The sequence below is a fragment of the Myodes glareolus genome, chromosome 1 (genome assembly GCF_982192425.1).
Source record: "Myodes glareolus chromosome 1, mMyoGla1.1, whole genome shotgun sequence".
NCBI lineage: Eukaryota > Metazoa > Chordata > Mammalia > Rodentia > Cricetidae > Myodes > Myodes glareolus.
Window position 1 is genome coordinate 22860709 of NC_142026.1, and position 23297 is coordinate 22884005.

Consider the following 23297-nt stretch of genomic DNA (forward strand, 5'->3'; position numbering starts at 1 on the left):
GAAAAATGACTGCTAAACTTGCCTAAAGGTGAAATGATCCTTCAGGATTCCTGCTTCATGAAAGAGTCTTCCAGACGTTCTACAGGACACAGAAGAAAGTGACTGACATACTGCCAATATAGGCAGAACTGTCTTTAAAATTTCATGCTTCATGAAAAAATCTGCTGTATACGATGAACCTGAAGGCTGAAGATGGATACTCCAACAGTACAGAAGAACTTTGGGTGAGTGTCCAGGCAGCGAGATGTCTCTGTCAATTGTAGAGTTCTGGAAGTTGGTTACAATACACTTCCTGTTTTCTTAGGTAATATTATATCCTTCTGGAGTCTTTGATGGAGTTAAAAAATTTATAGTTACAGTTTTCCTTAGTTATAATAAAGGATAAAGTAGATATAAATATTGTAACTTTAAATATTGCTTAATAACTGTTTTGTAATATGTAATTTTACTATGTTAAAGTTAAAACCTTCATCTTTATTTAAACAGAAAAGGGGAGGTGATGTGGGAGTCCCCTCTCTATGCTGTTATTACTATTATGAATAAAGAAGTTGCTTTGGGCCTGTTGATAGGGCAGAACTTAGGTAGGTGGAGAAGACTAAACTGAATGCTGGGAGAAAGGAGGCAGAGTGAGAGAGAAGCCATGTAGCCCTGTCAGAGATAGACGCCAGAACTTTAGCTGGTAAGCCACAGCCATGTGGCAAAAAATCAGATTAATAGAAATGGGTTAAATTAATATGTAATAGCCAATAAGAAGGTAGAGCTAATGGGCAAAGCAGTGATTTAAATAACATGGTTTCTTTGTGATTATTTCAGTTCTGGGTGGCCAGGACAAACAAACATCCCCCTCCAATACTTTCCCCCAATTGCAGCTATAGAAACTCTAACTGAGGAAACTTCTTTTTAGGATAACTTGCTTACTTATTGAGTCTCTAACTCAACATTCTAGTTTCCATAACAATGGGAAATGGCATGCTAAAATGCCTCCCAAGAACCATCCCAAAATAATACCCAGATCATGCTTCTACCTCCAAAGCTCATTATTTTAATGTCTAGTGCTGGAGAGCAGTGGATATTCACATTTTATGAATATAATGAAATATAGTCCCCAGGCAACCTAAAGAGTGTTTTGGGAGTATTTTCACTCTGGACATCCTTATCATCATCATCAGCAGCAGCGCTATGAATGGTCATTTTTATGCCTCAATTCAGGACACAAAGGTACAGAGAACTCAAAGATTTACCCTAGAGTCCCATATTTCATCAACGGCAACCAAGCTGGCCGTGCATTAGACTATCTGGTTTCTGTCATAGAACTTTGAGAGTCAGAGTTCTATAAGGCTACAGAGATGTGGTGCAGGGGAATTGTCTATATTCTGTCAGTCATGCTTTAAATAAATGCTGATTGGCCAGGAAGGAAGTATAGGTGGGTCAACAGACAGGAAATAGAGGTGGAGTGATGAGAACAGGAGAGTTCTGGGAAGGAGGAAGCCCATTCCTCCCAGTCCAGCCCAGACCACAGAAGAAGCAAGATGTAACTTGCCCCACTGAGAAAGTTACCGAGTCATGTAGCTAATATAGATAAGACTAATGGGTTTATGTAAGTTGTAAGAGTTAGCAAGACCTGAGCTAAAGGGCCAATCAGTTTTATAACTTATGGAGATCTCTGTGTGATTTTCTCTGGGACTAAATGGGTGGGGGACCGGGCAGGACAGAAACCCCAACGAGCCCGGCCCTCATACTACAGAGATGCATGTCTTTTCTCCAAAAAGAGACCTGTAAGCAGTTAATGTGAAGAATGACAAGAAAGTAATTTACCTTCTAAGTCCTTCATCATCTCTGTCATAGTCCCCATGGATCCCCACATGTCTTCTGAAACTTAGATGACCCTGTTTTTGCCATTGTTCACCTCTACAGATTAACTTGAATACATTTTATATTTAGTCCTTGAGAAACAGTCAAGAGACTAACTTGGAGCAGGAGTCCCTTGCATATGGAAGGGCAGAATTGACTTTCATTTCCCCCAAATGGATTTATTCCTAAGATGGTAAAAAAAAAACTGGTTAATATTTCCTAGCTATTGAAATTATTACTATGACACTTTGCAGCTTGCGTTAATGTCATTCTGTTTGAAAGTACACACAGACTCTGGAGCTGCAGTCCACTGTCTTTGAGCTAAAGGGCAGGGACTAGCATATACTAAAAAGACTACGAGTCTCTTGGTTTCCAGAACTGACCAAATACACTTACTCTGGCACCAACTGTTACAAAAATCATTGCAATACCAGTTTATCTCCTCCATCTTGATCTTTCCTTTCCAGCAAGGCAACTGAAATCTATACCCTCAAATTCTCAGCATTTTGTTATTCTATACAGTCATCATTGGAGATTTTTGTGAACTGAAGGAGAAGCTTCAGGCATCTTGCAGTACTGGGAACCATGTTGAAGAATGGTACACTCTTGTGCTCATTGGTGAGTCAGGCATAGTTTGCACAAAGCTCTGTAGAGTGTCAATGCTGCTGCAAGAACTGTTCTGAATACAAAAGCCATGAGAATCCATTAGAGAGGTGTGACTTCGCACAAGCTCAACCTATTGTACCTCCAATGCCCAATATAGCAAGAAGAAATCCAGACCCGAGATAATAGTGACAAGGAATAGAAGAGGGGGCAATGGATATAACCAGTCCAGAAGTGGGAAAGGAGGTAGACATGTAAAAAGAGTGGATCTGGCCAGGCTGTAGAAGAGGAGTCCTGGTCAGTGGAAAGCGAGGATTGGGTATGATCCTCTGAAGGTAGAAATAAGGTAGAGGGTTGGCTGGGCTTCCAGCAACAGGGTAAGTGGCAGACACATGCTGGCCAATGTCTACACAGGATGCTTTCTTCTCTACCACTACCCTGCATACCACTTATTTCTATCTATTTTTGTTATAGCCCACTTGCCAATGCAATAAGGCTGCCAATGATCCACTTAGAAGAATAGTCTAGGGACAAGAGAAGAATGATACATTTTTAATTCACCTTAAACACTCAGATTAGCAGTTGACCTGTTCTCCTTTATGCTCTCTCTACATAATTTAAAGATACAAAATGGCCAATTGTTGTTGTTGTGTCTAGTTTTTGTTTTAATCAAAGAAACAAATACATGAATAGACAAGGAAGCGAACACTGGAAAGCCAGGCTTTGCTGTAGATCACACACAGGGTATGATAGTGTGGCAGTGTGACTACAAGCACTGTCCTGAGTTCAAAAGTAGTATGACAAAATCCTGCTGAGATGTATGACTTTGGACAAGTTTACTGCTTGCTGTGCCTACGCTGTCTAATACCACAGCAAGAACTGTCTGTGGCCAAGGAGTGCTTGAAAAGTGCTTCAACAGTAGGTGAATTTGTCTTAATTTTACTTAACTTTAAGGAATTTAACATTAACAATTGATAATCTATCTAATTATTATAAAATCTTTAAATTTCAAAAGTGAAGTGTGCGAATTTACTCTTTTAATTATACATTTTATGACCTCTATAGACCAAGCAAACGTTTGTGATAATATCAGAATTCACATTGAAATGTACTATGAGTATAAATGCACACTGGATTTGTGTGTGTGCACGCATGTACTCATATATGCCTAAGTGTGCTGGCCAGTGTGTGTGTGTGTGTGTGTGTGTGTGTGTGTGTGTGTGCATGTACACGTGCAGAAGTTGGCACTGGAGATGTTCCTCTCTCACTTTCCACTTTATCTATTGAAAGAGAGCTCCCTGCTTTGATTAGGCTGTTGACCACCAAGCCCTTGAGGTCTACAAACACTGGGATCATAAACGGGTGCCATTACTCCAGCATTGTAGAAGGATGCTGGGGAGTCAGTTTTCCTATTGTTCCATCTCCATATCCCCCAGTTTTAAAAAGTCCTTACATTTGCATCTTTCATCCTTATTATTTCTAAATTCTGTGTAATTTGAAAATGGAAAAGAACTACTCCTTTAATAAGTGATTTAAAAATGTGAAGAAATAAATTTCAAAGAACAAGTAAGTGATGGATGAAACAAAAGAGAAACTCAAACACCCTTGTATATTATAAAGTAATCTATTCATGTGAATATTCTATTAAATTAATATTAAAGGGCTATGTTAAAAATTGTTTGTCTTCCCATCTTTTTATTTTCCATGAAATGCAAATTAAGTTTCTTTTTAGCAATCTAATTCTTTTTTACAAAGTAACGCTAAAGTAAAGGAAATTTACGAATGCATTTTATCAATACAGTAAAAAAACAATAAAATAACTAAAATTTACTGGGCTCTTCCTAATCATCAGGATTTATTATAGATGTGCTACTTGTATGTATCCACTGGGTCTCTGAAATAACCTCCTGAGATAATATGGCAGACAGAATTACAGTTTTTTAGCATCGTGTACATTCTAATCTCAGGAAGTTAGCAATGTATCATTTGCATGACATGAAGGAGATAAGACTGTAAGAGAGAAGATAAGGCTGCTAATTTACAGATGAGGATAACCCAAATTACTCAGGTAATTACAGGGTCCTCAGGGAAGGCTGAGAGTCAGGGGCCAGAGCCATAAGAAGATGTCACTGGCTTATAAACTGAGAGCTCACATGTTGAGACAACAACCACAAAGCAGAGAGAGAGAGAGAGAGAGAGAGAGAGAGAGAGAGAGAGCTAACTGAAAATGTGTGGTCTTTTGAAATCTCAAAGTTCACTCCTCCCACCCCCCAGTGACAAACCTATTCCAACAAAGTCCTCCTAATCCTTCCCAAATAGTTCCACCAACTGGGGAGCAAGCATTCACTTAATTGCATGAGACTATGGAAGCCATTCTCAAACCACTACGCATCCCAATGAATGTGAATGGCCTCTTGAAGCTGAAAAAGACTGAAAAGCCAATTCTTTCCTCGAACCTTCAGGAAAGGCAGCTCTACCAATTTCTGTCTAGTGAGATCTGTATCAGATTTCTGCTCCAGAAATACGAGATAACAGACGTGTGTTGTTTTAATTGAAAGACAATACATGTGCTATCTAAAACTACTCTGTGGTATTATATGACAGCAGCAATAGGAAATGAATACAAATGGGTATACACTAGTCAATTTCACAGACAAGGTAACTACAGCAGAAATAATGAAATAATTAACCCAGGACTCACATAGTCAGCAGGTGGTTTGGTGAAAGATTCGGACCACACACTCTGACCTTAACTCAGAAAGCACCATGAAAACTAGGACTGACACATGGCGCTTTCTCATGTCCTCTTTTAGCCGAGAATGTTCTTTTTTCTTTTAGCGCCTTGCCATTCTCTGGGGCTCGGAACTAAGGCTACTTCATTGGATGTGGCTGGATGCAAGAAGGTTAGATCACTAAGGAAATACTGCAGCTCTCGCTGAAGTACCAGTCAAGACCTTCAACCATCTGAGCTCTGTGTCGGCCTTCAAACTGTGTACTGCATGAGGTTAGAGCAGCCAGATTGATGTCACCTGTGCCTGATGAATGCTAAATGATATCGTCTCTCAGTCTGCTGCTCGGTCCAGCTCTGGGCTGAATTCCTTTGTTCAGACAGTGACGCGCTCAACACCGGCAGAGTGAACGCAACTTTAAACGTGAAGCATAAAACAAAAACGATTTTAGGAAATGGATTGTAGCAGTCAGCTTCCTGCTGCTGTAACAAGACAACCTGAGATACTCTACTGAGGAAGAAAGGTTGATTTGGCTTCCATTTTTGATACTTAAGCTTGTGGTTCATTAGTTCATAGCATTTGGACCTGTGGCAACGCAGTACAGCATGGTGGGAGTACATAGGAAGGAAGCTGTCTACCTTCTGACATTTGGGAAGCAAAACAGGTGACAGGAGGGGCTGGCCTCCCAACAGTGCCTCCAAAGGTGCACCTTACTGATCTTGCCAATCAATTCTTACAGGTCTCACCACCTCCAGGTAGTGCCATAAACTCACCGCCAATTTGGGACACCTAGGATTTGGGGAAATGCCAGATTCAAACTACAGCAGGAATTTCAGCAGTCTTAAACTGTAGTCCCTAACTGTGCAAATCAGCTCTATAAAGATAAAACCTGAGAGAATAAATTGACTTTTTAGGAAAACCTCACTGAAGAAGCTGCATTCAGATTTGACTTGCAAACGACATATTCGCTTTCAATTGTATCACTACTTTTTTTTTCAATTTCTCAATTATATCCCTATTATATCCTAAGATCAGGGTTTAGGGTTGGGTCATATTGAATCCTAAAATTGAGGGAATGAGTCTAAAGCCCACTCTTCCACACAATAAAGAAACATTGAAAGAAAACATGCTACACTTATAAAATATATTTAATTATATTTCAAAAATTAAGCAATTTTTATTATCAATAATTTGAATTCATTTTTTTCTAGACATATAACAAAATGTTTCTATTTGGTAATATAATCTTTACAATCTTGACACCGTGGCTTCTCCCAAAGCATTATATCATTGAATCACTGAGGTAGAATATTTTATACACACACACACACACACACACACACACACACACACACTTGTTTATTTATACCTACATCAATCTAGATAGTTGAATCTGTGCATTTGTTTTGATTTTCATGACTGGCTATCACATCTCCTGACACACCCATGACTTTCTGCTGTTTTTTTTTATCATACTATCATACTATAGATTTTAATTTTAAAACATTTTTTGTTCCTTATCATTTTCAAATGGTGCCACCGTAACAGTGAGCTATCATTGGAACAAGCAAATACCGTATGTTATCTGAGTCCTGTAATCACTTTCCTGAAAGGTTTGTATTCTTGATTGCTAAGCTCCAAGTACATTCAATTAATTCTTCTGCCCAGGGAGAAGACATTGAAAGCATCTGTCTTTTCTCTATGGCCTCATGATTCAGCTGAAAATGAGTTCACACGCAAAACTTACTGCCAAAGATTCTCTGGGCTTTTAGGCTCTGTGTTATACTATCTTTGGCACACCATTTAAACTCAGTTTCCATTATTTACATGGGATTTCTTTCCTGAGGGAGTCTTAAGTCCGTATATTCAAATCCATTCTCACTAAAGCAGAGCAGAACATTAACTTGGGATTTAGAGACCTTAAAAGCCTTTTCCTCAAAGAGCCACTCAACAGATAGGCAACTGGGCAAAGAATGTGAAGAATCCCTCTGCAAAAGTTTTATTAGGTTATTTAGTAAAGAGATAGAAGGAGATTATTTTATTTCCTCTGAAGTCATTCCCATATCAAATTCCTCGTTGGTCTTGATTTTGTTCACTAAGCATATATGTAAACAAATGAGTCCCAGAGAAATTAAATTATTATTTTTATAAATAATTATTTTATTCCATCATCTTGCTTTATTTATTTAGTTTTTGTTTTGTTTTGTTTTGTTTTGAGATAGGGTTTTTCATAGCTTTGGAACCTGTCATAAAACTTGCTCTGTAGACCAGGCTGGCCTCACAATAACAGAGATCCGCCTGTCTCTGCCTCCTGAATGCTGGGATTAAAGGTGTGTACTCCCACCACCTGACTCATATTGTTTCTTATCCTGGTATTTAAAAGTACTTTAGCAAGAAGCAAGGATTATTGTGCTTCCAACTTGGAAGGAGATTCAAAGGCAGAGGTCAGGGAGTAACTCCAGCAGACTGTACTAACACACTTCTTAGCCTCCGGTTTTGGACCACATTCTCTGGAACAGGCTCTGAGAATGAATACAGAAGAAAAGCATTAACTCCTGATGCAAATGGTCTCCTCCTTGTCTGGCTGCATGAATTACCAAGCGGGTAGCACAGATCTCCTGCAGACTAACCTAGCCTGCACAACTGCTATTTTCCACCCCGAGTGACGCTGCTGGAGTTGACTCTGAGATGTCTCCCGCAAGCTCACAGTTTGTACCCTAGGCCCCCAACCTGTGGTGCTGATTTAAAGGCTAAGGAGTATTTAATACGTGGTCCTTTGTTGGAGGAAGTAGGTAAGGAGGGACATGCCTTTGAAGGTTATGGCTGCACCTTAGTTCCCCTCTTGCTCATACTGCATCCTGTTCTTGAAGTGCAAGAAGTCTCTGCCATAGGTTTATGTCACCATGAGCATTTCTACGTCTTCTCTGTAATGGTGGAGTGACGTCTCCCCAAGCTATAAGCCAAGAAGAAATCTTTTCTCACTTAGATTGCTTTTATAGGCATTTTGTCATAGAGCTAAGAATAGCAACTAACACAAACACTGATTAGTGTATAGTGTGATTCTATAAGGTAAAGATTCTGGTTCTCTAACAGATAAGAGACACCTTCTCCTATGTCAAACCAGCATGACCAGGTCATCTGGTTTTCATTGAACAAGATATTTTGAGACTCTGACCTTTATTCTTCTGACTCTAAATCTAGAAGTCTCTATACAATCACACTAACCCCCTAGACATTGAGGTAAACAAGAGACACCCAGAAGAAAATCCAAGATCCGTTAGATCAACTAGATAATACAATATACTACAGAAGTCAAAATGAAGGAAAAAGAAGATTCCCCAATGATTGAAGCCCTGTCATTTATCAGACAAGGGTTAGCAAATTTTCTGTCACTATAATGTTTTAGGATTGTAGACTTTGCATCTTCTCTGTGTCTCTCTGGAATTTTCTCTTTCTTCCTTTCATTATTTTTTTTTGGTTTTGTCATTTTCTTTCATTTTAAATTGTGAAAGTCATCCATATTACTAAAGGTAATATTTGACACAAATGCTGTATAGTTCACAACAGTGTTGACTGTAGGAAACTTGACGGTATCAAAGGGTAGCTTACGATACAGGTCTTGGGCAGCAATTGTAACTGAGAGTCACTAAGCCTCTTAGTTTAATCATGTATGTGCACATGGTTGACTGGCGGTGATTTCACCTCACAGACTTACCACACGTTTACACTACTGTTTTATCTCTTGGCCTTTGAGCAATATTAATGATAAAGCCAAATTTGGCTTTATGTATACATTATATCCTTGTTAGCCCCAAAATTAAAATTAATGATTTCTACTGTTTCAGAATCATCACAAAATGTTGATGAATTTTGAAAATGTTTCACTTTCCCGTTGAGACCAACAACTCTGCTATGGGGGAATTCGTTATATAGCCAGAGGGAGACAAGAGCCTACCTGACAGTTGCTCCACAGTCTCCTCATGCATCAGTGGATAATCATTCTTGATTTGAGAGGGGGATAAAAGACTTAAAAATGGAGAAAACATCTGGGGTGAGCAGTGATTATAAGACATACAAATTTACAGGAATTAACCAGAAAACAGACCTATCTAAATTAAAGTAGCTATCTGTAAACTTTATCAAAACATGCTGTAAGTAGGCTAAGAAAAACAATTCACAAATATTTTGGGTGGCTGAGAGATAGCTGAATGGGTGAAGTGGTTGCTGCAGCATAAAGACCCAAGTTTAATCTCTGGACCCCACATAAAAAAGCTATGGTGACAAGATCTCTTGAGTAAAATGGGAGGTTGGGGACCATGGGAGAGAGCTAAAGGGGAGGAAAGAGGCAAGGAGGGAAGCAGAGAAAAATGTATAGCTCAATAATATTTAAAAAATGAGAGAAAAAAGCTATGGCTAGGCAGATCACTGGGACTTGCTATTCAGCCAGCTTAGCATGATGAGCAGCGTCCAGACAACTGAGAAAAACTGTCCCCAAAAATAATGTTGAAAATATCCTAAGGAATGTAAGCTAAGGCTAACTTCTGTCTTCATATCCTTAAGAACATACATCATACCCCCAGGAACATACATCCTACTTTGAAGACCTGTCTTAACATTTTATCAGTTTATCTTCACTGAGTTCTAAGAGTCTCAGCTGTCAGGATTTATGTGTCCCATAGAAATGGCAAAAGGACTAAATAAATCTTTCATTTTCATGTTTAACGAACCTCCTCCCAAACTTCAATCATCAAGCCCCAAGCAGACTTCTGACTGAGACCACTCAAATGAAGTTCTTTAAGAAAGATACCTGCATAAAGTCCTGACTGGCAACACCACATCTGCAGGACATCAGTGTTCAACTCTTGTGTGTGTCTCCCTTTTCAGTTCATCCCTGTGCAATTTAACTAAGAGTTAGGAGTTAACCAAGTGTTTCATCTTGGTGTTAATTGTTCAAAGATGCCAGTCCATTTACTCAATTCTAGTCTATAAAAGAATAAAAGGCATTGATCTGGGCACCAGTGAGGCAAAAAAAAGACAAAAAACAAAAAGCAAAACAAGCAAACAAACAAAAGCAGACTCAATCCCTACCTATTTCCCATATACCAGTGGAAAAAATATATATAAATAGTGAAATAGTAATTAAAAGTTCAGTCCAAGACAGGTTAGAAGGCAATACTTGCAAACTAAGCAAACTTGCTTAGCTGTGAAATGGACTTACACATTATACATGATACAGTGCATTAGAAAAGTGACCGCTTGTCTGCTCATCAATTATTTATTGGTATTCTCATTGGGTGAGGTTTTACTCCTCTGTACACACTTCCTGAAAGTTCCAGAGTTACACATCTAGCTTCTACTTGACATTGCCAGCACAGACCTATAAAGCACTGAGAACTCGTCACCTTTATAACGGCATGCTTTATAATAGGCATGCTCCTATGTTCCTGTTCTCCTACACGTTCCTACTAAAGAACAATTTGGTTCTGAATATGCAGGCAAAAACTTAACAGTAGGGGATCGGGGGATCTCTCAGCAGTTAAGGGTGCTTGCTGCTCTTGCAGAGGTCTGGGGATCAGTTTCCAAGAGCTAGGTCTAGTGGTTCACAACCACCAAGTTCCACAAGACTGGATGCCTTCTGTGGACACCAAGCTACATGGTACAGATACATACATGTAGACCAAACATTCACACACATATGATAAAAAACAAATAAACCCTTTAAAGAAATGTGCACAACAAACCCACACCGCTTTCTTTTCCCCACACCTTCTAAGTAACTTATGCAAAACCTAGTTGTTTTGCTACCGACACGTGTCTAGAATCCAAACACTTCTCACTAACCCAGGAGAAAGCCATACTGGACTTCAGCTGGTGCCACTGCGATAGCTTTCTGATTGCTGGTTTTCTGACTGCTGGAGTTCTCACAGCTCCAAAGCTTGCCCTCTGTAGCCATAGAGTCCGTTACTATTTTCTAGAGACTCTCGAATGCATGAGTCAAAATTCAGATTCATCAGGTTGAAGGAGAGTAAGGGGGAGAATTCAAAACTGAGCCATGCTTTTCATAGGGACGTCCCAGGTCGGCCTCTATTGCACTGGTTTGTAACGGGTGGGTCATGACCCCTTCAGGGACCAAATGACATTCTCACGGGGGTTGCATATCAGATGTCCTGAATATCGGATATTCACATTATGATTCATAACAGTAGTGAAATTATAGTTTTGAAGTAGCAATGAAAATAATTTTATGATAGGGAGGGTCATCACAACGTGAGGAAGTATATTAAAGGGTCTGCAGCACTGGGAAGGTTGAGAACCACTGCTCTAGTAGGATAAATCAGAATTTCTTGCTGAAAGCACAAGAGTCCCAGCAGCCCCACCAGGTCTTCTCATATAAAATCACTGGAGTCCAGAGATCTAGGATCTCCATGCCTCCTTATGAAGTGGAAACAAGCAAACATTGTCAAAGCAACCTCTTGGAAGGTGGGCAATGCTCCCATTAACAAATCTGTTCACTACATATTACTGCCTTAATACAACACATCCATTTCAAAACGTCACCTGAAATGTACCACGACCTTCACACTTTGCAGCCAGGGCAGAGATTCCTGGTGCATTTCTTCATGGGGCTGCACGTGTGAATTCTGCCCCTGCCCTAAAGGACGTTTTCAAGGACCACAGTGACTTTGTATCAGCATATGTTCCTCTAAGTGGTTCATGAGCTTCTCATAAAAACTCAGTGAGTTTGTAATTTCATCCTTATTTTCTTTGAGGAGGAAACAGGGTGGGAAGCACAATGGCTTTTGGAATCAGTGGGCCCTGTGGCCTGCAGAGAGGACACTTAGCAGTTCTAGGACATGAACAAGGCGTCCAGTCTTCCAAACCTCTAATTTGTCATCAGTAAGTTCTTGTTAAACATGCTCAACTTTCTAATTGACGCATGACAGTCGTGCACATTTATGGGGTGCCATGCGGCATTTCAATCTACATAGTCATTGCATCATGTCTAGATCAGCATAAGCATGTATTTCCTCAAGCACCTGTCATTTACTTGTGGTGAAATAACATTCAAAACTCTTTCTTTTAGATTTTTTAATATATAGCATATTATCATGACATGGTGGATTCTTTTTGTTTCCTGAGTTTAGGACTTTTCATTTGCCTTAAAGTTACTGAATTAAAAACATGATAAAACATTCATTTTCAAACACACACACATGTGTACACACACACACACACACACACACACACACACACACACAGAAAGAGAGATGCGACAAAAAAGTATTTGTAGGAAAAAGTGGTTTCATATAAGATGAAACATTATAAATTTAAAACATAGGGATAAGAGTTCTACCCTGATGCAGGAAGTGGCCCACCGTTCCTTCTACACTACCCATGGTGAATTCTTATCATTCCATTTAATTCTGGTAAAAGAACTAGATAAACCAAAAGGATATGTAGAAAATAGTAAACAGCTATTGAATACTTTAAAATATTTTGCTTATTTTGAAAAAATTATAATCTAATTAGAAAAACTATTGGTGTCAGTAATACATATATCTGTGTACAATCTATGAATATGTTGATACTATTAATAAAAGTTAGAAAACAGGATTTTTTTTGACCTTTGAGCAATCTCAAACCCTTTTAACTTTACAGGGTTAATAAGTGTGAAATCATTTTGCTTCTGTGAAGAGACAGCCATAGCCCTCAATTCAAGAGCAATATTGTTTTATGAAAACCCAAACCTTGATTTGTCAAAAGACTAGGTATAGAAAGTTACACTGTGTTCATCTGTCACTCAGAGGCACATCCAGGACCAAATGACTTCCATTTAAAAACTGTTAATGCAACAGGTATTTTTCACTCATTATTTACTATATCCTTAAACACCAAAGTCTAAAAGAAAAAAAAATGAGTTAAAAAGCACTCTGACTTCAACACATCCCCAGTTTTGGAAAATGGAGCATACCATTTATATCCTGACAGCGGATTTCAGTGATTAAACAGATCCCTTCCCCAAATCTTAAAGTTACAAGGGACTCTTTACTTCATCCTCGCTGCTTAATAGAAGCACAGAAGAGCAACACTGATACAATAAAAGAACAAATTTTAAAATTATAGAATTTTACAATTGGTAAGAAACAACTTTTAAACGAAAATTTCATGCATTCCACACAACTCTCAATATGTTACTCTGATTCTTTGCCAAAGTTAACTAAGCGTTTTGAAAAAGCATTTCCGTTTCAGAGTCAGGAAAAGGACAGAAAGATAACCCCAGATCTCTTGAAGTTCGAGATCTAACTACCAGCATCTACGAAACATGATTGTTTATAGGCGATACACAAAGAAACCCACCATCTGGGCTCGTCCTCCAAATTAAGACTTACAACAGAAACCACTGAAACTAAATGTCAAATTTCTTTTTGTTCTTTTTTCTTCTTTCCATGCTGCAGAGTTAACATCATACAAATGCTGGGAAGCAGAGGATTTCACAGACACACACCACATGTTTAAATGACAGAGAAAAGAAAGAAAAGCAGTTCTCTTAATGATAGCAATGCTACCGAGAGATACTTTCCCCGGAAACAGCAACAACAAGGTAGCAGCAAACTCCAGGTCATACATATCTTGGTCTGAAGCCAAAACACCAAACCCTCCCAAATTGTAGCGTTTATCTCTGTAATAGCAGTTCAGTCAAGAGAGACTGTTTGCCAAGCATACAGTACCATTATGAGGGTTCTGGGTCTACTCATTTCATCGTCACTTTCGAGAGGCACGATTTCATGGGAGGGTTCCTCCTGGCGTCTTCTGCAAATGTGTGGACAGCTCCTCTGGACCACAGAGCGAAAAGCTTGAAGCAGAACAATGCTGGCAGTGCAGCCCATCGCTGCATCCTGGAGCCTACAGAGTAACTTCTATGTTGATGCTATGTTTGAAAAACAGTGCCTCCTTGTCCCAGGGAACAAGCCTACACGGCAGCTGCAGCCGGCTCGCCCTCCAATCACTTCCTTGAGCTATGATCATCTGATCACGGCCAAATAGCTTGGATGCAGAGATGGGGAAGATTTGATCCCCGGAAACTGAACACACTCAACAACACCAGAGCGTTTCAACTAGAAAGGATTTCTCAACGCATTTCAAAAGCATGCTTTCTGTTCATTACAGGGACTGTATTGGATTCTTGCTTCAGAGTTTTGGGTAAATACCTCTCTGTCTCTTTCTCTCTCTCTCTCTCTCTCTCTCTCTCTCTCTCTCTCTCTCTCACACACACACACACACACACACACCCCATAAATCATTCTTCAAATTAAACAACTGAAAATCAGACTTCATGCTAACTTTTCTCCTCCCAAGGCAAAGGAGGTGTATTGACTGACAAACAATAGTTTAAAAAAATGTAAACACTTTCAGAAGGAAGTTTTTCTGGTTATGACATTAAGTCATCGGGGTTTTATTTTGCATAAATTCCAAAAGAGAAATTGGCATCAGAAGTGTAGAGTACCCTGAATCAAGACAGTTTATCCAAAGTATGCATGCGATAACAGACCATGTGAGAGATGCCAGTGTTCAGCGTGATTTCTTCTCAATGGTGTGGTTGTTCTGTTCCCCCACACACAGTTCTGCAGCCTAATACATTTTTATATTTACATAGGCGGTTTGCAGGGCTGAAAACCTCTCTATCTGAGGTCACCCAGTGCACTCTGCCAAGCTGACCTCTTAAGAGGCAGCTGGAAAACATTTTAACATCCTATCAATATGAACCAAGACTTCATAACAACACACTGAGGTCTTTGGTAGTTAAAGGTCTAGTCTTTTCTGACTTCTGTAAGACTAGTCACTTAGGAGGGAGCCGAAAGGGGATGCTTAGAAATCACATGACCCATCTGGAATGGCCTCAAGATCTAATGGTATACTGAAAGCTAATAGGACAGCAGGGGATACACGAGCTAAAAATATCTCATGGAAAATGGATTTTGCTTACAAACGAGGAAAGCATGAAATCCCCAGGAGGATTTTCAATGTTGGAATCTTCTGGCCAAGCTAATTTTTTCAGCCCAAAACTCTCAGAGATTTAAAGAAAAAGAATCAAAACAAAACAGCATTCTATTTCGTTTGGGGGTTCCTTGTGTCCAGAATGCTACTGTATGCTGCTTAGCAAAGGTTTGTTCGACTGTAAGGTGAGGTTGACTCAGCCACACTTGCGTCACTTTCGTTGAAGCATATAGCAAAATGCTCAGTTAGGCGTTAATTACTCAGTCATCTGTCACAACACAGTATCGTTTTAATTGGTATGTCTGCCAGAGAAATAAAACATGTTTCTCTTCACTCTTTCCCCTCCTCTTTTAAGAAGTACTGACTGCCAATAGTTTTTTATCTTGCTCTGTTTTGAGCAAACATATTTTAGCGCTGCCAGAGAAAGAAGAAAAAAAATGCTAGCGGGGCTGGCGAGTCCTTAACTTCCTCTGGACTTCTGTCAACTAGCTTGCTCTCTAATCTAAACCATAGCACTTCAGACGACTGGGGCATTTACTGACAAGAGGCCACAGTTTAGATCATCTGGCTCAAGTGTATTGAATATGCAAAGGAAGTGCCAAGTGTGAGCCCGTGTTTGTGTGTGTACCCTTTGAAACAGGGCTGCGTCTCTGGGCTCATTCTATCCACCTCCCCACATTCTCATAGTAGCTCTCCCTCCAATCCTCTACATGGGTAATGATCCTCTGCCCATGAGCACGTACCTCCAGCTCCAGGCAGACAATGGCGAGGAGAAGAGTCCTAGCACAGTCACACGCACTGGGGGTCCAAAGACACACTTGTCTCCTGAACTTCCTCCTGGTCACCTCTCTCTAAGTCTGGCTAACACTCCGGGGTAATGTTTGGAATCAGATGTTTTGGCAGATGGCATGGTCTTTAGGGAAATACATGGATGCTTTCTAGTTATTAGGAGCCTGTTTCCATTGATCCTCTCTTTGCCTCTGAGGAATCTGCCCCTATGACTGACAGGCTGCTAGGGAGGGGCTTGCATTATCCTTCCCCATCTCCCTTTCTCGCTCCTTCATTCTGTCCTTCTGAGTCCAAATCTCTATTTTAAGAGAGTACCCAAAGACGAGTTTCTTTTGAATTCAGCGTATAAAACAGTTATCCACTGGACAGGGAACAAAATAGATAAAAAGTGGGAAATAGGAATCCGACATGTTTGACAGCTTCTGCGAAAAATTGACATCAAAACAGTAACAGAGAGGCTAGATTCTGAGCACTAAGGTTATATGGATGCAACGGGTGAGTCTGACTAAGGAACATAGAAATCTTAAAGAAACATGCTCTTATGTCAACATAGGAAATATTTTAAAATAAGCTGTATACCTTTCATCAATAGTCTGCTGTTTTTTTATATAAATCATTAATTTGGCTTCAAATATGACCCAGCCTGTATATAACTTATGGAGATTTTCTTTTGCTTTCATCTATGTCCTTTTCCTAGGTGGACATTACCTTGTGATTTTATTAGACACTGACTAAATGCAAACCCAGTAGGAGATATTTTGATTTCTTTTTCTAATGTGATATTGTCATTAACAATGTGCATTGTTAAGCCTCTCAAAGTGTTGGGAGCAAGTTTTATGGAGTTGTTAAATACATACTGTGTGCCAATTCATCACAAAATCTTAAACCATGCATGGGGGCTGGGGAAGGCTTGAGAAAGTCATGTTGTATAGATGTGGATTAACCTTCTTCATTTCCAAAGAAGACAAAAGGAAGGAGGAAGGAGGATGCCATTGCCAAGTTACTGTACCTCAGGCAGAAAGGTATCATAGGAAGTAAAAGGAGAGCGAGCAAAGGTAGTACAAAGAAGAGGAGGAGGGGAAGAAGAGGAAGAGGGAAAGAAGAGGAGGAGGAAGAATAAGAAAAAAAGATGAAAGAATTAAGGGACAGGATAGGAAGTCACTTCCCAAATAGCCCATTTTACCTGAAGGGTGCCTGCTCTTGACTCCCAAAGCTGCTCAATGCCTGGGAACTGTTCATCCTGACAGGTGAATGGAGTTTTCAGAGTAGTTGTCTAAGATTTTTCTATCTTAAAATTTCCTTAAGTGTAGAAGCAGACATTTCTACCTCTAGGGTAATGTATCCAAAGGCCTTTTTTCTTCTTTAATAGGAAAGGAAACACATTTAATTTAAATAAATAATGCCAACTGAAAGTATTGGCGTGCCCTTGCTTTGTTAAATTATGTAGGAGTTGTATGTTTAAATCTATACATCTCATCTATCTTGCCACATATCTAAATCTAGCCTGACCATTCTGAATAGGAGGTAGTTTGCAGGATGAAGGTGAAGCAAGGCTTCTTTGCCTTCCCAAACACTTGGTGCTTTATGCCTTTTCCTGATAGACAATGTTGACCTGCAGCCGGGGTCTGGGTGTCTTCTGCTATAGTGATAACCAGGATTGATCATGGAAGGGTTCAGAGTAAGAAGAGAGGAGTTTTGGTGACATAGCCTTCATTGCATTGCTCTGTGTGAGCTTTAGGTCACTATTTCAAGACTGTTTCAACTGTAATGAGTTATGAGTAGATTTTCCTCATTAATGGAAAATGCATGAGAATGCTGAGACTTTTAGATTGCTGGGCTGAACCAGCAAATTTCTATGATGAAGATGGACTCCCAACCTCATGGCCATACTTAGAGAAGAGGGTATTTAAGCAGTAGTTAAAGGTTAAGTGGCATCATACTTGAGGGACCATAATCCTCTAAGACAGGTATCCTTACAACAGGAAGAAACACTGAGGTTTGTCTTTCTGACTTTACATACAAAAGGTAAAGGGGCCACAGAAGACACTGAAAGAAGGCAGTTATACAGGGAGTTTCCATTCTCTAGAACTGCAAGAAAATTTATGTTGTCTAACCCACTGTGAGTGTGTGTGTGTGTTTGTGTGTGTGTGTGTGTGTGTGTGTGTGAAGTTGGCAGTAAGATACTGCTTGGAAAAATCACATTCTAACAACAAAGCCCCAAGTGAATGACTGAATGACTCAACACTAACTCAGAGAAAGGTTCTCAGCCCCCTCAGTTGAATCAACCTCACACTCCTACCTACTGTCAAAGCAAGAATTCTTGGGGCATTGTTCTCTCTCTCTCTCTCTCTCTCTCTCTCTCTCTCTCTCTCTCTCTCTCTCTTTCTCTCCCTTTCTTTCTCTCTCTTGTGCCTTCAAGCCACCTGAACTCAGTTTTCCCATAGGCAGAGTCTGCAGGCCCAGAATTCTGACAGTAGATAAAGCACATTTGCCACTTTCCTTCTTCCCCCAAACCACGTGAAGACATCACGGAGTAGTGTAGAAGAAACGAAAGAAGGTGTGTGTGTGTGTGTGTGTGTGTGTGTGTGTGTGAGATGGGGAGTTTCTGTCAGTAGAGGAGAATTGGAGTGCCACTGGATGATGGAAAGTGAATGTGATCACACTGAGCAGTAACTAAAAGTGAAGGGTTGAGGAGTCACACAGGTTCAGTGGGAGGGTGCAACAGGAGAGTCCAGAAAGGGCTCCCCAGCTGAGGAAGCAGGCAAAGGGATGAGAGAGATCAAGAGGTAGTTGTCTTTATCATTCAACAGGCCACACACCAGGCACCAGCAGTGCTTACAGAAGGAGGAAGTGACTTCCACCATACCTGGCACCCATGTGTTGGTACCTCACAGAAACCCTCTGTATAGTTAAGGTGGGGCAGTATCTTGCTTGCCTACCAGTCTGGTTCACACATCTTTGAACCAAATCTACAGTGGACACGCTGGTTACTCTAAGAGCATTACCAGAGTTTGTCAGTCTAACCAAATGAAGAAGGAACCTTCCAGTATCCGTCTGTCTCCACAGTCAGATACCCCAACTATGGAGGTCTTGCCATAGATATGCTTAACTTATAGAAAAATGGACCATACTTAGAATCAATATGTCTGAGAAACATGACTCCAGTCTAAAAAGGTTCTTGTCCTGATGATAGCTTGGTGGAAAGGCTGCCAGTGAGCATAGGGTACAAAGCTAAAAGGTTCCTCAGTCTCAGAATCCAGTTGAACTGGAGACTCCATGAGAAGCACGAAGTTTATCATCAAGGAACTTGACTAAATTCTCTGAACCGCAGAGGTTGCCAGTGTGAAATGAGCATACATCCTTTATACTTGAGTATATTATTATAACTACTGCAACTAATATGATTGAGACAACTGCAAGAGAGTCTGGGTCATAACAGTAATTGAGAGAAGAAAAGTAGTGTTTCTTCTGCTAGTCAGGGTGATACATGTTTGCTTGCCTCCCTTCATAGCCTCTGGTTTCAGCATGGAAGTGATCCTGCCCCTCAGAAGCCTCTCCTGACAGACCTTACTTCATAGTGCCAAGTCTCAACCCATGCAACTGTACTCGCTTGTCTGGGTCCAGCACACAAGTTGTAATGTTCTGATGGATTTAATATTAAATGATGTTTCTATTAAAGCTAAGACTGTGCCCACTTGACTGACTATATATCCTGTGCTCCCCTTGCAGTCAATCGTGCAATTGATTGCACACATGCAATCCCCTTGCGTGTGATACAATGGGGTAGATCCCTCAAGAAAGTACAGCTGCAAAGAGCCCACTGTGTGCTCAAGAGCACCCACTGTGCGCTCAGTGCCTTCATTTATTTATACCTCCACCTATAAGAGAGTGCTATGATCACCCTCTCTTTATAACTGAGGAAACTGAGGTACAGAGAGGCCAAATGACTCAAAGAATTGCAGCTACAGTGAGTCTCAAAATCTGAATTTTGTCACCGGCTTCAGAGTTTCATCTTACATGCAATTCTGAATGTTAATCATGTTGACTCTAACTTTTGTCTTCCAAAGACAGGTGTATGCTAGTGATGCACAGCATCAGGGAAGCAACCCCAGAAAACACCCTGTTAGGGCTCACCAGTCCTCCATAGAAGACTGTGAGATTTCTGGGATTACAATTGCAGAGGGAACTTATCAGTCCTAGAAAAATATTGGGGTGATGATTGGTTTAAGTTACATTGTATGGGGATTTAAATAACTTTAAATGTGATGAAGGAGGGTTATCTGTCTATTGTGTTATTTTCATTGGTCAATAAAGAGACTGCCTTGGCCCCTTGATAGGACAGAAAATTAGGTAGATGGAGTAAACAGAACAGAATGCTGGGAAGAGGGCAATGAGGCAGACGCCATGGAGCCAGCCACCAGGTCAGACATGCTAAATCTTTTCTGGTAAGCCACCACCTCGTGGTGCTACACAGATTATTAGAAATGGGTTAATATCAAGATATGAGAGTTAGTCAGTAACTAACTCTCTAGAGATAATGGGCCATACAGTGCTTAAATAAATACAAATTGTATGCTGTTATTTCTGGGACTAAGCTAGCCGTGCGGGAGCCGGGTGAGGCGAAAAGCAGGCCTGCCCACAGCCCCTCACTACATAAATGCAGCAAATTTGATAAGTTTTGATAAAATGTATTTATCATGAGAAGTGTTTACAAGCAGGGATGATTTCTGTCACACAACTAACAGGGCCACAATGTGTGTATTTGGAAAGCAGAAATTCAGTTGGCATATTATGTAATCCCTTGCTGACATTAATGACATGAGAAGGTGAATAACACCAAAGTACTCCCAGAATGCAGGTCTTGGAGATTCAGCTAACAAGATGGCCATATCACAACTATATAGAACATGAGCTACTTGTCTTCAGAGACAATGGCAATCAGATGGTGACCACCATATATGTTGATAGAGCTCACTTGCCTCCCAGGCTGTGTGTACTTGTTTTCTCACCCCTATGTGCTGTACTCTGTTGAGTTCTGTGGTTGGGAAAAAATGGGAAAAGACTGGGATACCAAGGCAGTAAGCAACAAAACCCATCTGCTTATTTAAACTATAACAGATCTTTACATGGGAATGTCCCTAAGTCTTGTGGGATGAACAAATCCATCACTAGAAATATAAAGATAAAATCATCGTTACCATCACCACCACCAGCACTACCACACCACTGGGCTTCTTGTTAGATTTCTCAGAGGTTCAGCTGTTTCCAGTTTTCCAAAGCAGGGACTAGGAAGAATTATCATCTATGTCTACTATGCAGATGGGAAGTCCTCTCACACATAATCTGAATTAAATGTATCAGGGCCTTCTGAGATGACATGTGGAAACTACATACATCAGAGTGATTCTCCCTAAAGTATCAACTTCTCCTCTGCCTACATTGAGTCAAGGATTTGATGCGCACTTCAGCGGTAACCTATGACCTATTTTCCCCCATATTTTTGTTTATAGAGCTCTTCCCTTGCCTTTTTTTCTCTCTTTGGTTTTTCTTAATTATAGTGTCCTCCTTCTTCCAGGCGTCTTTCCCATGTGCTGACCGAGTTGTACGATTATTCCCATTGGGAACAAGCATGTGGTTCTTTTGCTTTTAAAACACAGGTGTGGTTGCCAAGCCCCCCTTTATCTGCCTTGTCTTCACTTTGGCGCTGGCGCAGCACAAAAGCCAATTCTTCTTTTGTTGGTACATTTAGATACATCAAAGAATTATCCTTCATTCTCTCTAAGTGGGCTTCCTGCTGAGTGCATGGATAATTTAAATGTTCCATTAATATCGTGTATTACATTTCTCAGGTGGCTATGTTACAATGAACATAGCAAATCTTGCTGCTGCTTCTTCCTAATGATGTAGGAGTTAAGCAAACACTCAGGAAGCAGCCTGCCAAAGTGTAAGTTCCACTTTGGAGTCATTTGCTGCATTTCTCAGCCTCAGCAAACATTTAAAGTCTGCTTTCTTGTCTGTTAAAACATTAGTACTCACGAGGACCTAGCACACATGGCAAGAGCTCACCCCAGCATCAGATACCAGGTAAGTATCCTGTATATCATCAGTGTTGAAAAAAGAAGACTTAAGGGCTTCCCGACATTGCCTGTTTTCTCCCCACCTCCTCCTGAAGTGTTTTTCCCCCACCTGCCTTTTCTTTGTCCATGGACACATAATGTTCCCTGAGTGATGGGGGAGTAAAGATTTTAGATATGCCTCCCCTGTGCTTTGACTTTAGTTTCCATGGTAATGGGTCACATGTTCCAGAGGCATATGCAGTCATTTTCCGCAAGCAAACAAATTTAAAATATTATAACAATGCTTGGTTAGCTTAAGGTCTTTCATTTTGCAACCTCAAGTATTCTAATCACAGCCAAGTCCCAGGAAGAAACAGATGCAGCTTCTACATAGCTAGGAAATAGATGGGCTCATGTTCTATTTTACAAAGCTTCTGGGAGCAGTTTAGGGGACAGGTTTTCACATTGTCACGACTACCATACATGGGAATCTTCAGAACTTACTGAGCTCAACTGGCAGTAGCTTTGGGTCTGAAAGAAAACAATTCCTACTAGTCTCCTGATCCAATAGAAAGATGGAGCCATCAGTTAGAAGTAGAAGGATGTTCTTGTTGAAGGCAATCACACATAGTTCCAAAGGACTGTGGTTATTTCTGCCATCAAGCCAGCCTACTGAGAACCATTAGCTAGACAGGACTTCGGCTGCGTTCCTGGTGGGAGTCATGAAATTGCATTATTACAGTGTTGGACTCCAGGAAGTGGCAAAAGGCAATAAATATAAGCTTTGAGGTCAAAGCGATCTGACTTGGACTCCTGGTTTTATTGTCTGGAACATGACTTCAGTCTTCTCAACTATCCAATAAGAGTTGTAACAAAGGCAGTGTTAGCACTGGCATAAATATTCTTAACTTTTCTTTTGCCATTACTTAATGCAATTATGTTCATGCTACCACATTCTCCTGGTTAAGCATCTAAAGGGAAAGTAATGATCCTGCAAATCAAGGTACAACGACAACACTCAATCAAAAGAGAAAGCTTTACCATTAGAACAAGATGCAAGGCCAAGAGAGATAGAGCAGGAAGTGTTACTGGCTCTATCTCATCAGGAAAATGGGCTCCAGTACATGGATGAATAAAACTAACTTAAAATATGAACCACCCGCAAAGGATATTATCAGTCACAAAGGAAATGACTGGTCGTAGACAACCCAACAAAAATAAAAAAGATTAAAAACCAATCAAGGCTTCATGGTATCTGTGAGCTTTAAACAGG

The 23297-nt window shown here is 40.3% G+C and overlaps 1 protein-coding gene across 4 annotated transcripts in view; it reads right to left on the reverse strand.

Moving 5' to 3' along the window:
• Dock10 (dedicator of cytokinesis 10) overlaps positions 1-23297 on the reverse strand; it is a 261047-nt gene that overhangs the window by 183674 nt on the left and 54076 nt on the right. For 2 of the 4 annotated variants that reach the window (XM_085697760.2, XM_085697753.2), the window contains exon 1: positions 13913-14124. The exons of 1 other annotated variant lie outside the window; for it this stretch is intronic. In XM_085697760.2, the coding sequence (XP_085553886.2) occupies positions 13913-14071 (159 nt within the window). In that variant the 5' untranslated portion in view covers positions 14072-14124. Of the gene's footprint in view, positions 1-13912; positions 14125-23297 lie in introns of those variants that run through there. One more of the 4 variants, XM_085697755.2, reaches the window with a different exon arrangement.